Raw genomic sequence first — 18640 nt, forward strand, 5'->3', positions numbered from 1 at the left:
CCTCTCACGCACGCCGATCTCAGTTGACGCCTCCGCTTGGCGCCAAAGCGATTCTGCTGCGGGCGGCGTGATTATACACGCCCACATTCAGCGTGTATTTCAGTAAACAAAGCCGTGCACGCATGACCCATGAGGTTCAGTGTGCAGTTTTCTAGTGGTCGATGCTTTTTCTAAGAGGTCCAATAGTCCAAAAGAGGAGCTCGACTGGTGCTCGGAGAAAGTAGCAGATTTTTTGTACTAAGTATTCCTTTGCTCCCCTCCCTCGGCCAGGGGAAGGAAGATGCATCGCTTACTATAATACTATAATACTCACCTTTTGTGCCACTTGGGTCACCCAGTGTGAGGTGCAGTTGCTGAGGTCGGGCCCTCTGGAGATCCAGGTCCCCGTCACAGTGCACAGGTAGGAGGCGATGCCTGCAGGCGCGCGGAAACAGACGCAGACTTTAGAGAGGGAGAGAGACCGAGAAAGAGACCGCCGCCCCCTGCAGCTCCTCGCGCTGCTTCCCCATTCATCTGGACTCTTTACAGCAGGAAGCCCCCCTCCCAGGATTGGGCTGTGGTCAGGAAGACGAGGAAAAGCTGACCGGACTGAAGGTTGCCAGGTTTGTTTTGTCCATCGGTGGAAAGTGGGGGAATTTCTTAAGACTTTAGCCTGGACCTCACAACTGATAGCAACACTGGTCCTAATTAGCATTTCTTATGTCACATTTTCACATTCTTTACCGGCCATTATTTTCATTTTCTAGGACTATAACAGCAAAGTATTTAGTACTCTGACCACATTTATTTAGATCTGACCACATTGGACCCAGCAAGACCGGGTCCTTATCTGCTCGCTGCCGTACAGTACCTCTGGTTCCTTTTGGGCAGGGCCTGTCCACCGTGGTGCCGGTGTGCGTCTGCGGCCAGGAGATGCCCCTCCTCGCCGTGCTCTCGCAGAAGCGCCGGGGGGTGGGGGGCATCTCCGGGGCCGGGGGGGCGGCGGTGGCGCGGGGGCCCTCGCCCAGGCTGGGGTCCCTCCCGTCCCGGGGGTCGGCCGCCGCCGTGGTGGTGTTCGGGGGTCCTTTCGCGGCGGGGGTGGCGGTGGTGACCATGGCGGTGGTGGTCTCGGGCGGGGTCGGCGCGGTGGTGTATCCGGTGGTCGGCACTGCGGCAGGGAGCAGGACGGCGTCTGTTAGAACGCGCTGAAAACACCTCGCCTTGAGTTTCACACGGTGCGCCGGTGGGCAGGGACAGCTCGCCCTGGCGCTACTGCTTTAGCTCCGCCCCTCCCAGTAGATCATCTAATTGCACCACCTCTGACTTGCTGCTTCCCATAATTCCTGTGGGCTATAACTCTGCCCAAACACCGCACGAAGTTGAGGAGAACCTGCAAACGCTACACTAGTGCAGCTAATTTTTTTTTACCTTACGTGAGGCAGCAAATAAGGGGATGACAGGTGCTGGAGCATCCGTTTGCATGGCTGGCAGTGATTTCTTCTACAGCGAGTCCGTCAGTACCTTGGGCTGATTAAATGTCAACAGGGAAGACGAAGCCCGCCTGAATCTTACTTTTTTTGTTTTACCATTCCATGTCTCTGTTTGATAAAGCGCGCATGAGGAACAAACTCAACGGCAGGGCTCCTGGAGTGAACCATACATCAGCGATAATGTTGTATTCAATGCAATGCAAAATCTTTAGAGAATATGTGTGTGTGTGTGTGTGTGTGTGTGTGTGTGTGTGTGTGTGTGTGTGCGCGCGTATGCATACTCCGTCCTGGTGTGTTACTAAATCTGTGCTCATTAGTGTGGATGCACATAGACAAGGAATGAGATAATTACAATAAATCAATATACTTTGCAGGAAACAAAGTATATTGTGTGTGTGTGTGTGTGTGCGCGCATGTGGCTGTCTCCTGCCTGAATGATCAAATATATTATACCCCTGGCCACATGATGGCTGGTGGAGATAACTGGAGCTTCCTACAATGGAGTCTGCCATTATGAAAAGACCCGCAGTGCTGTCTCTGGGGCCCTGGGTGCTTCTGGGAAAAAAATGCAATAACATATCTGACACCCCATCATCAGACACATATCTCCATTTCATGCATCTGAATAGTAACAAAGCGTCCCTGGCCAATCAGCTGATCTAAGACTTTGTTTTCCATTCCGGTGAAATATGGAAGTCCGTGGCAAAATCGGCCCCTGTTTTGGGTTGTTTCGAAGCCCTGAGGGGGCGAACAACAAAGCCTGCTGCTCGAGCCAGCTGACCCCCCCCCCCCCCCCCCCGTGAGCCGGAAAGCACCGGAAGTTTGTCTGTGACACTGGAGTCACTCTTATAAAAGCGGACGGTTCGCCCCGCGGTGCTGTTGTGTTATGACATTTCACTCGGTGACCTTCTCCCCTGCCGGGAGCAAGGCTCGATCGCCCCGCGTTCACCCGCTCATTGTGCGCCCTTGCACCCCTTTAAGTGGCGCACATACAAATCTGATGGCTGGCACATGTCCAGTTGTCACAGACAGATGTTAGTGGAGAGCTTATAGCCAAGTGTGGAAGAGTGTTCGGTCTGTGTGTGTGTGTGTGTGCGTGTGTGTGTGTGTGTGTGTGCGCGCGCGTCTTCCTCTCTCATCCTCTCTCTTTCTCTTTATCTGCCTGTGTGTGTCTGGAGTGTGTCTCTTTCTCTTTGTTTTATTTTTGGTCTCTGGGCAGAAAAGCGATCTGACAAAATGAGAGCTAATTATAGGCAATTAAACCACGGCGAGAGAAATGCTCATAGCACTCGCTTGCTGGGCTGTGTACACCTGAGACATGTCCAGGTCAAGCTTCTGGACAGTCATTATCTTGGAGAGATGCGGTCCAGTCTGATACCGCGCCTGCTCGGAGAGTTGACGCCGCAGTGACAGAAAAAAAAAGACATGAATAGATATAGATGAACACAAACGAAGCCACTTGACAGCGACCCTTCCTCTAATATATTTCTCTTGATGTCCCCTAGCTCACACACTCGACAGTTTGCTTTTGATTATGATGAGCCATCTCAGCCGCGGTGAAAGCCTGGTGTCTTCTGCTTGCTCACAGCCCAGAGAGGGGTGCCCCAATTAGCTGTCATTCCGCTCAAGGGCCTGTCAAGTCACACTCCATGTGGAATGACGCCAGTTATACATAACATTAGGTGTTCACTAGTATAAGGAACACTTAGAAATGGCGCATCGGCACTCAAATGGAGGATATTGAGTACTGTCCGTAGAGTTATTATGTAGTTGAAACAACATTCCAGGCCAGGTTTCATTTTGTACTTGTTAATTAAATGATGAAATAGACCAGAATTGGACCATCAGATGTTTTTACTATTCTGTTTCTCTAAGATCTTTTCTTGAAGTGAACAGAACCGATTTTTCATGGGTCTACCAACATAATGCAATTGTTATAATAATGAAAATAATCACAATGCTTGTTACTCATGGAAGCTTCACAATACTTATTAGTACTAACTAGTTCTGATACGCGTTGTAGCACTTTGGACACCAACTATATACTGTACATCTGCTATTACTCCAGCTGAGCCCATCCAATTAACGTATCTGCTAGTCTTGATAAGTTGGAGCAATCAGTAGCCATTTAGTCCATTATACTGTATGCCAGTCTCCCCCTCAGAACATAGGGGACATGCTGTGTTTGGCAAGTTCCGTTTGAATGATAGCTTGGTTTGGCTATTATTTGCAAGCTAGCTAGCTACTACTATTGGGTGGACAAATGTTGCACTAATGCACTAATGTTGGGTAAAGCTGAGCAACGGCAAAATAATTCTAGACTTAATAGTTTGCAAGGTAATAGTTCAGTGTTTGTATCAGGGCAGCCACACTAATTTTGGGCAAAGCTGCAGCTCCTTGCAGCTGATGAGCAGGCAAAGTAATTTCTATTACATTACATTAAAAACATGACATAAAACAACTTACAATAATTGCTTGAAGTCAGTGTACTACTACTCACAAGTGTATCTCCTTTCTAATTAAGTGACTAAGAACATAATCTAGTGCTGAAGGCAAAGTGCAAGAGTGAGAGAGTGAGAGGCTAACTCATTTATGCGTTAGATGCTACTTATGGAAGTTTGGCAGCAAAACAACACTCACTAAGTGAATTCATTGACAACTAAAAGCGAAAGGGTTTAGAAAGAACCTTTGAAATAAAACGTGAAAGTGCTGTCAAATCGTCAACCTGACAACCGACAATAACAATCATCAGTGAGCTTTGAAATGTCTATGTAGGCGATGCAAATGTTTCAAACTAGGGAGCGATGTGACATTCTATTACTCCTCCTCCAGTGCTTATCGAAGTGTGAAAACAGACACCTACACTACAGTGAAGTACAAGGACATAATAAGCAAGTCTGGCCTAAAACCCCAAACTGTTGGGACACGTCAACACAGAGCTCACCTCCGCATCCTGACAAATAAAAAAGGCTGTGGGTGTATGTGAAGACAAACAAACAAACACACACTCTCACACACACACACACACACACACACACACACACACACACACACACACACACACACACACACAAACATTTAGACTCTAGTTGACAGCCTCTGTGAATAGCTAGCTCCAAGATAAGAGCACATAGGCTGTGTTGTTGCTGTTTTGAAGTTCTCAGTAGCTAATGATAGAGCAACAAGAAATCCCACAAGCCATGAATTTTACATGAGCTTGTTTATATGCAGGCTCATACCGCGGCGCTCCGGCCCAAACCAGGCGAGCATCCATCATGTCTCCCGTAGTAGTGGTCCTAAGTGAACCATCGGGCCTGGCTGAGCGGACACAGACCGCCATCATCATCATCATCATCATCATCATGTGGTCTTGAACGCTGAGTGTTCGTGTTTTTTTTGTCTTACATCCTACATGTTGGTCTTAATAGGCTGGACTGAAGCGACGAGCACACTGGGCGATGTATGCCGTGTGTATCTAGTGTCGCGTGTGTGCTCTTGACACTTGCTCCTTAAAGAGCAGGAGACCGAAAAAGCGCCGTGAACCTGGACCTCCGTACGGCCCCCTGTGGAGATTTACGAGGTCTGAAACTGAAGACCGGGGGGCCTCCTCGCAGTCCCCACCAGCGCCATGTACAGAACACCCATGTGGAGAAAGAGGGAACGGGATGACACACACACACACACACACACACACACACACATGCACACACACACAGTTACTGGAACTCTTTCCTCCAGTTCATTAGCGTCCATTTGAACAACAAGTCACATAGTCTGCCAATCGTGAGGTCAGCCATGAGCCATGGCAACAAGGCAGAACAAACAGAGCTGTTCCAAACTGTGCCCTGGTACCTTGAACCCTGACCCTGCATGGCTCAACCGATGCACCGATCCTCCCACCCCCCCACCCCCCTCCCTCCACCCTCAATTCACGTGGCACGGGCTGCCTCGACCCTGGTAAACATTTCTATTGTTGTCACTTCTGCTTCAAAGGGTAACATGAGTAACCAGGCTTCGAGGCTCGATGCATTTATTTATTATGTATTATTGAGTCCGGGCGGGATGCAGCCTGATGACTCACTCTGGCGCATTTTGTGCGATGATTTAAAAAACATGGCGATGTGCATAACTGATTTTTAAGGGGCAAAATTGAATGAGCATAACGTCGGCTTGATAGCATTAGCTTCGCGAGACAGGAGAAGATGTTGTCCGTTAGAGCCTGGCTAACTAGCCCTCCCTAATTCCGCGCAGCAGCACACGACATCTGTGGCGTTGGATCTCTCGTGCGGCTAAATCGTACGTTGCTTGGCTGCCTTTCCCCGATGAAGCCATTCATTTCATGCTCCTCTTCTTTAGACCTAGATCAATGCAACCTCAAAGGCAAATTAATTTTCTCCTTTGTACTTTGAAATACCCCTGGCAATTACTCGCGGCTCCGATTGCTATTTTGGAATTCGCTGGACCGAGACCCAGTTGATGTCTTTCAGCATCTCAGACAGTACCTTGCAAGTGTCCCTACACATTTTGCAATGGCGCCACTCAAGGTGTTCTATTTATTGGCATGTACGCTACCTATTCCTTCAGTAGTGGGACTTCTAAAGTAGTGGCCTATCTAAGCATTGATCCTCGATGTCTTTGTACTCGTGAAGCATTCACAGAGTTTGGACTTCGGAGTAGTGCATGTGTTAAATAGCTCAGAATAGGAATCAATTCATCTTGGACCGGCTATAAAGGCTTGGAGTGTAGGGAGCCCCTCTCTGCACACCGAAAATAAACATGGCCACATCGAGGTTCATTTGTACCCGCTTTCATCTCCTCCCTTTAACATAGATGCCTAATGGGCTTTGTCTGTGTCTGGCTCTGTGACCAGCAGGGTTCCAGGTTTCTGACACATTGAGGAGAGCAGAGGATGCAGTATTGAGGCCTCTAAAGCAGAAAATTGCTGTGATTTCGCTCTTTCTGGAACTTTCCTGGCGGGGGGGAGGGGGGGTGCGGGGGTCTTAATGGACACAATTAATTTTCTCTCCGCTTTAAGTCCTTCACAGTTTCAGAGAGATAGACATTATTTCAGCACCATTAGATGAACAGGTTGTTTCATTCTACTGCGCGCCATAATAAATCCTAATAGCTCCATACTCTAGCCGTTAGAGGTGTATATCTTGGAAACCTAATAAACATGAACCAATTACTTGCCAGTGTTATTCACAGAACCCTGAATAGACGTCCTGGCAGGCTGACTCCCTTTTCTATTCGCCCTCTTTCTCTCAAGAGTACAGGCCCTTCGAAAACACGCTCTCGTAAAATACACTTAACGGTCTATGGCGGCCAGTTGCGCATACAAAACACAGTCTTACAGTATGCGTTTTACACCGGCAGAACCTCAGCTAGAGAGCGTTCGTCAAATAACGGCTAAAATCAACAACGGTCAGTGTGTTCGTGATGACATGTACACAAGCTGTGGGAAGAGAGTTTCTGTTGTGTTTGCGTCTACTGAGGCGCTACAGTTGCTGGCTCAAAGTGCCCATTAAAGTCCCTCTTAGAAAACGCACAGCCTGGTCCACTTTTCCCCATTTGTGAAGGGTAGAAGACGAGGAGGGTAATTATGATAATTTGGTTGTTAATTACAATTACATACATCCGAGCGTGAACAGCAAGCAGCAAGCAGCAAACTGTCTCTCTTCAGGCATGGAGAACTCATTAAAACTGCAGTATCTAGCGTCTACATGGACTTAATTGAGAGTGAGTCAGGAGACGCCGGGGCCAGCCTGGCCAGGGCCCCCGTGTCAGGGCCTCTCGTCTGAGGGACAAAAGCGGAGAAGACCGCGGCGGAGAAACAAACAGCCGTGTTGACAAGCAGCCGGGAGCTCACGAACATATGGCCTCCGCGGAGACGCTGGCGGGTCAAGGATCACATTTCACTCTTGACAGACCCACCCGGTGCACGGAGAAGTCCAGAATCCAAACAACTTCATCTGGAACGCTGCATTTTCAAGGGGGTGGACTTGAGCCCGTGACATCCTACACCGTCTGGCTGGCTGGCTGACTGGCGGGCGGGCGGGGTGAGCTCCTGCTGGCTAGCGCCGCGGTGCTCGGGACGAAGCACGGCTCCCGGGGACCCGGAGGAGGGCAGGTACAGTAATTACGCCCATTATGGGCGCGGTGCGAGGGGGCCGATCTGGTGACATGTCTGTCTCTCCTCGGCACGCCACAGATGAATCCGAGCCCGCGCTCCGCCTGACAGGACGCCGCGCCCCTCAGCGAGCTCTTGGTTCGCCGCGCCCGCGTTCTTCCCGCCATGATTTGCGCGCACGCACACCCATGCACACACACACACACACACACACACACACTCACTCATACCCACCCACACATACCCACACACCCACACGTACACACACACTCTGACTTGGGTTTTAACTAAGATTGTCTCCGTGTCTATTTTGTACTGGCCGGGGGGAGGGGGTCCTCGGAACAGTTGATGGTGTAGCCATGGCAACAGATGTCCAAGTCTAAAGGCTAGGCAGTGGGATAACTTTCTGTCATACGGGGTGCAATCCCATTTCGAGCATTAAACGAGGTTCGTGAGGTCAGTGTTCATAACGGATTGAGCTAAAGCCTGAGATTAGAGAATTTGATAGAGGGTCCAAGCTTCAGGTGGAGCGAAGGCCTGTGCTTGCCTTATGGTAATAAAAAGCAGGCTTTACCGAAGCCGTGTGCCAGCAAGGCCCCGGCGAATGCCGCCCCTCGCTCCGAGGTGAATTTGTCGCTTCTGTTTGCAAATCAGCTCTTCAAAGAACCCCTCCTCAACCTATCACACCTGTAATGCATTCCTAATTAAAAGGCGGTCGTGTATGACTTCTCGTACATGCTTGCTTACGGAAGAGGATCCTTGTGTTAGAAGAAAACAGAATGAGAGAGTGAGAGAGAGAGAGAGAGAGAGAGAGAGAGAGGGAGAGATAGAGATAAAGAGAGAGAGAGAGAGAGAGAGAAAGAGAGGGAGAGAGAGAGAGAGACATGGGGCTCTGATCCTTACCTTCAGCAGGGTCCGGAGGGCCGAACTCCAGGTCATAGCGCAGGATGTAGAAGTTATTCCACACGTAGAGCTGGTTGTCCCTGGGGTTGTAATCCACAGCGGCGATGTACTGGTGCTGGTTGGGGAACGGCAGGTCCGAGTACTCGCCCTGGCCCAGCTTGGTGTTGTACACGTAGTCGACGTGGCTCTTGCTGGCCTCGCTCTCGCTCTCCTCGTAGGTGGAGCGCACCACGTGCAGCACGCCGCACACCATGAAGGCGTTGGACGCCGAGCGCTTGTCATACGCCGTGTCCCAGGTGGCCTCGAAGCGCAGCGTGTACGGGTTGAGCTGGCTGACCACGATGCGCCCGTTGTTCTGCTCGGTGGCGTAGATCACCCACAGGCCGCGCTCGTCCACCGCCAGGTCGATGTCCGTCTTGCCGCCCCAGCGGTACGGCGACGTGTCGTGGTAGTTGGCGTTCGCCACGATGGCCTCGCCGCTCTTGATGCGCGTGCGCAGGTCGAACTTGACGATGTTGCGCGTGCGCTCCTTGTTGAAGAAGATGGCGCCGTCGTAGGCCACGAAGCCCGTGCCGTCGACGCGGTGCGGCAGCTTGTACGTGGTGGTCTGCCGGCCGTTCTTGAAGTCCTCCATGGAGGCGTACTCGATGAGGGTGTCGGTGCGGTAGGGGGTCCAGGGCATGAAGAACACCTTGTCGCCCGCCTGGAGGGGGTCTTTACACCACGCCCCCGCCTGCTGCTCCGCCTCGAACACGAAGGTGGGCTCGCCGATCCCCTTCAGAGTCCCGGGACAAATGAAAACTAGTGACAGAGAATGGGGAACGAAAACAAAACAGAGTGTTTAGAAGGCGAGGCGTGCGTCGTTCATTCGCCGCTGTCCGAAAAAGACCGCGTGGGAGCAAACCTCAGAGACATCGTGTCAGAGTCTATCTGGTAGAATCGTAACTACACTGGCGTTTTGTGCTATTGTGTGTGAACAGGGAAAAAAGGGTAAACAAATGGTTATGCCCAGATGGCTGTGTGGAATGATGAGTGTTGGAATGGAGACAGGATTTGCTCGTAACGGTTCTGCCGTACAGTCGTTTTACTGCGAGGGACAAAACGAACGGAAAGGAAACCAAAGGAGAAAAGACCTGTAAATGCAAGAGATGTGAGATGGGAGAGGTAGGGTTCAGACTAGTGTTGAGAAGGGCTCCTAACACACAAACCGGGGGGAGAGACGTCTCTTTTAATGCCAGCCCGCATCTGGCATCAAACACAAGACTTAACAGCTAAGTAAAATGGAACACACTGCACATGCATACGCACAGATGACTCAGGTCATGAAGCAAAGTGAAAACGAGTGAGGAGACTTCACATCTTGCGGAGGGACGAAGCGAGAGTCTTAATGGAGGTGGCAGCGAAACGCAGGTAGGATGGGAGGGGGGGGGGGGACTGGGAGAGAAGACAGAACGACAGCTAGCAGTAGACGCCTCAGTCTATTTCTGTCACGCAGGTAACCATTGATGGCTGGGGGTGGCTACAGCAAACCTCTATGACTCCAATAGATACCAAATGGTTAGTCGTTTCTTTTTTTGTCTTCTTTTTAGACATGCTCAGTCTTTGCCAGCCTCGCTTAGCCATCACTGCTACCTGACCATCACGTGCTGAAGGTGCTGCAGAGAGTAGGCCAAGCATACCGAGACTGGACCAGAAGGCATTAAACACAAGTTTGGTAACTACTCACTGTCTCACTATGGGGGGGTGGGGGGGGGGGGTCGGGATCTCTCGCTAAACAAATCAACACATCAGATGCCGATCTCTGTTGTGACATGCTGTGCATATATATCCAAGAAAATATCTCGGGAGACCGCTGGACTCCTTTTCGAATCGGGTTTTGAAATTCAATTGGACTCGGTGTTGCAATCAATCCCCCTGTGGGGCGGTGGCATTTGGGGAGGGAGGCAATCAAAAGGGGGGGGTGGGAGGGGAGACAAGAGGGGGGTCTGGATTCAACACCACTGAACAAGGAGCGTTTGGGTGGGGGGGGCAGGGGAGGGGTTCGAGGACCAGACCACACTCATTTACCTTTTTGTTCCACTTCTATTTTAGGCATTGGAAAAGAAAGCAAAAAGAGTGCAAAAGGGAGAGAGAGGTTATCATGAGTCAACCAGCAGGTACATCAGTAGAGGAGGTTAGGGAGGAGCAGCCGGCGGCAGCGTAGCGGGAAGGAGAGGAAGAGAGGAGAGGAAGAGAGGAGAGGAATGGACGGTATTAGACGTCGGTCTCGGGTCCTGTGATTCAAACGGTACACGGGTTAGATGAGACACATTACCATATCTATCTTGCTCTTGAGAGGAAAAGTAGGCGTAGGCTTTTCTTGTGAGATTGCCATCGAAAACATTATACAGATATTAATATCTGGCATCTACAACAGTAAGTGCTATGAAAAGCTCCCGGTTGCACCCTTTTAGGTAAATGTGTTTGGCAAGGCTCTGACTCAAATGTATCTCTTCAGATGGAATCAAATTCTTAGAAAAACAGCGATCCAAGTTATTTCTGGCAGTGCCAACTGGGGGAGGTAAGTTCACTTCGGAGACACATGTAAACTGGATTCCAAAGGCCCACACCCACACACAACACATAACTAGGCACCAACGTTACTGGCAGAGCTATGAACAATGACTGCACAGTACAATGTACAGTCTGCCCAAATATGGGCTTCCCTTCCCCAGAAGCAGGACAAAGATAGACAGCTGGAAGGGAAAACAGGAACCTGGAAGTTTAAGGAATGAGAGGATATCAGTTAACCTGGGAAAGGATAAAAGGAGGAATGGGAGATCAGTTATATTCAAAGGGGAATTAAGAGGGATTAATTCAGAACTGCACAACGACAAAAAGGGGTCAGAAATTTGTAACATAATGTATTAAGACAGGTGGAGTGCAATTTGAGGACAACATTGAGGGTGAATACTTACTATAAGGAACACACTCATACTGGACCTCTAAGTACTTGTAGGTGCCAGGGCAGGGGTCGGGAAAGACGTCCGAGCCAGTTACAACCACACACTGGGTACGGTTGTTACACCTGGAAGAGATGGACCAGAGATTTGAGCCATGGCAGGAACTGATGTGCTAAGCAGAGCACTTGAGTAAGACAACGTAGATGGAATGAATAGTGTGACTGCATCGTCCACACAAATCGTGAAACCTTTATGACATTGCTCTGATGAAAATGTGATCTACCAGAGCAGGAACTTTAGGCCTGGGTTACACAACGTTGAGATAAGAACGGTAATAATAATAATAATAATAATAATAATAATAATAATAATAATAATAATAATAATAATAATAATAATAATAATAATAATACACTTTATTTGAATAGCACCTTTCATACAAATAAATGCATCTCAAAGTGCTTTTCAAAAGAGAATGTGCATGCGCGAAGTGCTTCACATAAAAATAGATATAAATGAACAAACAAGCAGGAAAATAAGATGGAAGATAAAACAGAACAAGAGATAAAGATAAGAAATCAAATAAAATACAGTGTAAAAATGACAATTTAATAAAATATTGTACTATACATCAAAAAGGAAAGAAACATGCAATAGCCCGCAAGTGCAAAAGGAGCTAGTTAAAGCTAAAGTGAAGAGATACGTATTTAGCTTTCTTTTAAACTACTATTAAGCGAGCTGGCTTCCCTGATATCTATAGCTATTGTGTTCCATAGCTTTGGGCCATTATTGACAAAGGCTGCACTCCCGAGAATGATCTCCAAGTTACACAAACGTTTTATCAGCTTTGCCAGAAGTTATCAAGGTCACATGGAAACGCGTATCACAACTCTGGGCATGCACATGCAATCAGACCCTGACAGTTATCTATGAAAATAATTTGTTCCTAAATAAACTTGTCGAATGGATTTATTTAGGGCTGCCTCTCTTCAAGCAAAGGAAATCTTGGTCAGCCTGTTCTCAGGCTTCATTTCCAAATGAGGGTGATCCTATTTCTTAGTAGTTAACTAGTAAGCCTAATTCGTTGTATTATTATTATTGCTATTATTATTATTATTATTATTATTATTATTATTGTAGTTGTTTCTTTTGATGTAGGCCTTCTAGACCAGGTGCGTCCACTCAACTCGCTTCCACTCGATCTCAAGTTGGTCTACCCTGGATCTACTATTACTGTACATAATGTTACATAACATAGATAAAACAGATTAGAATAGCAGAGCATAATCAAATAGAATAGCAGAACAAAATGAAATAATGATAGGCCAACATTTTACAGTGTTGTGCAACCTTGCATTTTAGAGATTGGGCTGGACTTAAGACCCTTTTTTTCAGCACTCTGTTCAAAATAGGCTCCCGCGGCTATGTATGTAAGCAAATCAGTCTTCAGTCTTAACACAACATAAATCATATAATAAGGAAACGAATGTAGAATGTAGTCTATTTTCTTAATGTTATATAGCCTATCGCCTATTTTTTGTCTAACAAGATTTATTGCTCGACTAATAGAATCTTGGTCAGAAAAGAGTATTTCAACGAAGCAATCACACTGAATCCTACAATCACATTATGGGCTTTAAAATTATGTTTTGTTATAATATAATAACTGTACAATAGCCGAATATGCATCATCGTTATCAAAACGAGATCGCCTTCGCCTGTTGACACGACGACGGAATCCTGGAAAATGAGAATGAAAACACCCCTTGCAGCGTTCTTGAAACTTGAAACGGGTTTTCCCAACGCTAACGCCGTGTTCGTGTGACTGCGAGGTGCAAACGGAAACCGAAAGTCCTGTGATCGGGGGGTCAACGAGCTTGTGTGACCCAGGCCTTAATGTTCTGTAGGTGACGCCGAGGGCAGGTAGAAGAGGACGGAGGTGAATGGGAGATGAGATCAGAAGTGAACAGGACACACTGGGGAGAGTCAAGTGAAGAGCTAATGGCCGTTCATGAGTGAATCATGTGGTTTTCTGCAGAGGAGGTCAGAATATAATTCATGTCCCTCTTCAGTGCAAGTTTGACTAAACCCAGGTTTTTCTGAATGCCAGAGGTCAATGGCAGTGCTACCGCCTGAAGAGTGGCAGTGGTGGCAGTTCGAAACCACCTCTACCCCAGCGACTTCATTACCACTCTCCTAGGGAGGAAAAACATCATTTAAATAAACACTGCAGGTGGCTAGTGCCTGTACAGTAATTGAGTGAAATGACTTTCTTTCTTCATGTGTAACTGGAAACGGAATTCTTTTGGAAATGAAAACTGTATGACAAAGAAATAATATTGGATTTATTATTATTTATTGGATTTGAAGTAGCCTTGGCTTTTAAATGTTATTCGGACCTCAAACTGCAAAGTGTGTGTGTTTCTGTTTGTGTACGCGTTTATGTGTTGTGTACGCGTGATGGAGAAAGAGAGCAGTGGTTTTGGATAAATATGTGATGAAATTGGTCCCACTTCAATCAAGGTCTCTTGGGGTTCAGAAGGCACTCAGCAGACGCAGAGGCTAACAGACATTTGTCACAAGAGGGGGAAAGAAACAGCTTGCAGATGAGTGATAAATATTGAAGATGGAAGATGCAAAGTCAGAGACAATCAGTGGAACTGATCTGTGGAAGGAACCATCACCTAAGCAGTAGACCTCACCACTTGGAAGGAGGCGACAATTCATATTCAAAACCTGTGAAAACTAGCGTGTGACCCATTCATCTAACAGGCCATTTGAGCATAATATACAGTTCAAATGTGTGGAATGTCAAATATTCCCTAACAAGTGACTTAATATCTGCTCCAAAGTACAGTATGTAACTGCCATAGAAATATTGAGCCATCAGTTCTGCCTAGTAATGGACTGCACTAACAAACAGTCATCACATCTTCCCGTCTCCCTTCCAGCTGCCTCCGGAGCACCCTTTACAAAAGCAGCCAAGAGATCATCACTATCACTGCTATCATCATCATCATCACCATCACCATCACTATCATCACCCCCATCAACATCACCAGGGCCTCATGATCATATTACAGGGGTTGTCTGCGAGGCTATGCTGAGGCTGCTCCTGCTGGCTACACTAAGCCAGCCTCCGTCTGAGAATATTAATTAAGAACAATTTCATTATCCCCTGCCTGAGGCCATTACTCTCTGGTCGTCTCTGTGGGGAGGGGCTAGTGCCGGGGAGGGCGCAGGAAAAGCCTGCCAGAGCTTCCTTTTCAAAATCCTCGCCGATTAATCTGCTACCGTCTCCTATTCTCCTCCAATGACATCCCAATGACACCAGGCGTTGCGGAAAGAAGCTCATTCGCGGGAGCATGACTCACTCGCTTTAGGCGCTTGCTGTTCGTCGGGCCTGTGTGCATGAACTTCTCTTGCGTTTTTCTCAAACACAATTTCTACCTGTCAGGGTTCTCGGGCTGAGGGTGTGTGCGTGTGTGTGCGCGCGCGTGAGTGTGTGGGAGCGACACCCACCCCTCTCTTCCCCCGAGAGCCTCCCGGCCGGTGGGAAGCGGTTATCTCCGCCCACAGCGTCGCGTTCGCCTCCGCGGTTCCAGCATCCAGCGGCGTGGAGCCTCACCAGGCTCGGCCGGGCAGAGAGACACTCCCCAGTTATTATTGCATCAATGTTAATTATTGTCAGGATCCATTTCCTCTGATCTGGCGAACGAAGAGCGCTGCGGAGCGCGCTAGCCGGGGGTGGCGGCGGCGCACGCTCTGGGCTCGCTCGCTCGTTCTCACACCTCTGCTCTCCAAGTCTTTGGTCTGGCAGATTAGTCTGAAGAGCTGTTCAAGGGGGCTCTAGCCAGCCGGGGAGAGTAACTATCTGTGAGTCTGTGCTGGAGTGCACCGGCTCACAGGCGAAAAGGGTAGGGGGGGAGGGGGGGGGCACTGTATCTGAGAGAGATTAATGCCGTCTGTCTGTCAGAGAACTCTGTGACCGCGCTGGAAATGGCGTGCGACCCGGCCGACCCAGGAACCCCCCCCCCGGCCGCTGCGACGGCTCGCGGGGCCCGTGAGGCGAGCACGGGGAGGACGGGTCCCCGGGGTACGGCTCGAGGGACGGAGCGCGGGGCTCTGTTTTCGCCGGATGAGCCGGGGGGTTCGGCCGGTCGACGCTGCGAATTGACGGCGCTCGGGAGGCTCCGAGGTCGCGCCCTGCGTCGACGCAGCACGAGTGTTTGAACAAAGGGAACCGAACGTTCCAAACGGGAGATCAAGAGGCCGCCGGCTCGTGTGACGGGGCCCTGAGCGGACCGGACCGTCGACCGCCACACCGGCGCAGCGGGCGGAGGCGGCATGGCAGCGCTGCTCCAAGTTACCAGGTTCCACCTGTTTGGTTTTAACTCATAGACCAGTTTCCTGTTTTTTTGTGCCCCCCCCTCCACCCCCCGACAATAACTCGGAAAGCATCCGGTTGGTGAAAGCAGATACGAGTCAAAACTACAACTGGGGGTTCAGGATCAGACAAAAGCAGGATCCCTCCCCGCGCCTCCCTCGCCCCTGGTCATGTTGGCGAAACGAGATCCCATCCTCCACCCCCTCCACCCCCCCCGCCCCCCCCTCCTCCCCTCTTACCTCTGCGATATGATCTTGTAGGCGTCCGGGAGGTAGCAGTTGACGTTCTCCATCTGGAACGGGTCGGCGTCGCAGATCTTGTCGTCGGTGCGGCCGTAGTTGGCCGTCTCGATCATGATGACGTCGCTCCCCGGGCAGCGGAGGTCGATGGCGTAGCCCTCGCAGGAAAGCTCCCTCCTGACCAGGCCGAAGGGCAGCGCCGCGCGGCTGAACCCTGGAGACACGGAAGGGTTGGGGGGGGGGGGGGGGGGGGCGGGGGGAAACGGGAGGGAATACATTTTAATGGATGTACAGAAGTAATTGCTTTCAGAAGCGCACAGTAGGCCTTTTGTGCAGCAGTTGAATACAGGTCATAACACGCAATGAGCCCTGGCGGAAAGACAGACAATACAGTTACATTACCACTTCACGTGTTGGGAAAGACATCAAACCTGAAGTCATGGGATACATGATGTAATTGTGTTATACCCCTGAGAAAATACGGAGACTAAAGACTCCCACTCCCTGCCTCCATCACCCTCCGGCCACAAGCAGACAAGCTTGAGTGACAAAGATTTGTCTCACACAATACAGTAGGCCGTCGTTTCCTTTCTTTTTTTTTGTTTACTTGTTTCTATCAGTAAAAGTAAGACAGAAAAAAAGTTAAAGTAATTTAATCCATTTTACAGCGTTGACGAAGAAGGGTTGGCCTGGGGTCCTTATCGGAGGAAAAACCTATACATGGAGTCCGGAAGATAGGAGCTAAACCAAATAGCTGTGCTTTGGGAACATTGACTATTTCACTCAATTTTAAAATCTTAAACAATTGACTGTGATAATGCCAAAAAACAGCCCTGGGGTCTGAACCAGCCGCCTCTGTATTTATAATAATAACATTTTGTTGAGTGGGGGTGCTGGCAGGAAAATGTTCTTGTTGCGTGACTTGTCGACGGGGGGGGGGGGGGCTTTAGGTCCAGGTCAGTTAGCCTGGCTGTGATTCTCCAGAACCTACAGATGGCCAGCACGCCCCTGCCTGGACACATCAGTTCCAATGCTTTCAGGCATTGGGGTCCGTGGCGTGGTGGCGAGACTCCGCCCCGTCGCGTCAAGAGTGGTTCGGGTGTAGTGCAGTTACTTCTGGGCAATCTCCATACACCCACTGGTGAAAACCGTGTGTCTCTAGCCCGCTCAGAGGCTGACTTGTGGAGTTCATGGCATGGATAGTGGCGTGGTGGCGAGACTCCGCCCGCTTGGGTCAGAGCTGATTGAGCGCAGTACAGTGACCTCTGGGCAATCTCCTTGCACCCACTGGTGAAGACAAGTGTGTCTCTAGCACCACTCAGGGGCTGAGTTGTGGGATCAGTGGAGTGGATAGTGGCGTGATGGTGAGACTCCGCCCCCTAGGGTCAGAGCTGGTCATCTGGTCAGAGCTGGTCAGCTGGTCTCTCCGGGCCACCCACCTGCCCCCACCAGTGAAGACCCTGTGTCTCTAGCCCACTCAAGAGCTGAGTTGTGGGGTTCGTGGCGTGGTGGCGAGACTCCGCCCCCTCGCGTCATATTGGGACGGGGGCAGTGGAGCCCTCTCCGGGCTACCCACCTGCCCCCACCGGTGAAGACCGTGTTTCTCTAGCCCTCTCAGGGGCTGATTTGTGGGGTCCGTGGCGTGGACTGTTGCTGCCCTCCCGTGGCCGAAAACAGTAACTGCAGTCTATCTGCCTCTTGTGTTTGCAACATAGAACTGCAGGTCAACAACAGGATGGAGGGAGCCAGGGAGGGAGCCAGGGAGGGACTGACAACCGGACATTTGCTATCCTAGGTGCGCTGGCTTACAGCCACGCACAAAAAAACTAGGGGGAAAAACAACCACAAATTCCTGTGGCCTTTATCAGGTCTACTGTGTGTCAGAGACGAAGATTAAGACCAAACCAAAATGCTAATCCACTCTGCGGAAGGAGTGCGAGGCAGAGCGCCTTATGAACTGTCAATAATCACTGCTGTTCGTGGCAACAGTGTGCCCCAGAGGGGGCCGCTGCCATTTGTGCTTTCTGCTCTGCTCTGCTCTCCCCTAATTAGCCGTGCTTTCAGTCTGTTACCTTTTTCATGCTCCCATTGGCTGCTCTGCATTGTTATGTATGAACGCTAACCACCCCGAGTCCGCTCCGCACACCCCCGCGCTAATTACCCTCCCACTTTTGACAGCCGGGCCTGACGCAATTAGTATTGTTTGAAGCAAAAGTTGAAGTGATTCCTGCTTGAAATTCCTACCCCCGTGACCCCAACCTCACACGTCTGCACGGTATCTCGGCTGGTTGTGCCTTGCTCAGTTAACGTGATGTTCTGCTGCCGTTGTGGCCTGTCGCAGACAAATACATGGGACAGGATACAGGTGCCAATACCTGGGAGACGGTAGTAGGAGTAATACGAGTGATGAGTTAGCAAACCGATTCCCCTCAAAAATGGGCTACAGTAGCTCCCAAGGGATGCCAACCGTCTGTTAGGCAGCTCACCTATGGCATTATGATACCAATGATATACAAACTCACAACGACGGGACCGTTGCATATTCCATCACTATATCACCCGCTGATAAT

The 18640-nt window shown here is 49.7% G+C and overlaps 1 protein-coding gene across 1 annotated transcript in view; it reads right to left on the reverse strand.

The window, feature by feature from the left end:
- Positions 1-18640, reverse strand: part of adgrl2b.1 (adhesion G protein-coupled receptor L2b, tandem duplicate 1) — a gene marked incomplete at both ends in the record, with an annotated part of 50705 nt that overhangs the window by 22002 nt on the left and 10063 nt on the right. The window contains 6 exons of the mRNA XM_084457844.1: positions 314-414; positions 851-1147; positions 8503-9303; positions 10570-10584; positions 11460-11569; positions 16071-16284. Coding sequence (XP_084313970.1) covers positions 314-414; positions 851-1147; positions 8503-9303; positions 10570-10584; positions 11460-11569; positions 16071-16284 — 1538 coding nt within the window. The remainder of the gene's footprint in view (positions 1-313; positions 415-850; positions 1148-8502; positions 9304-10569; positions 10585-11459; positions 11570-16070; positions 16285-18640) is intronic.

Source organism: Borostomias antarcticus, assembly GCF_949987555.1.
Source record: "Borostomias antarcticus genome assembly, chromosome: 24".
Taxonomy (NCBI): Eukaryota; Metazoa; Chordata; class Actinopteri; order Stomiiformes; family Stomiidae; genus Borostomias; species Borostomias antarcticus.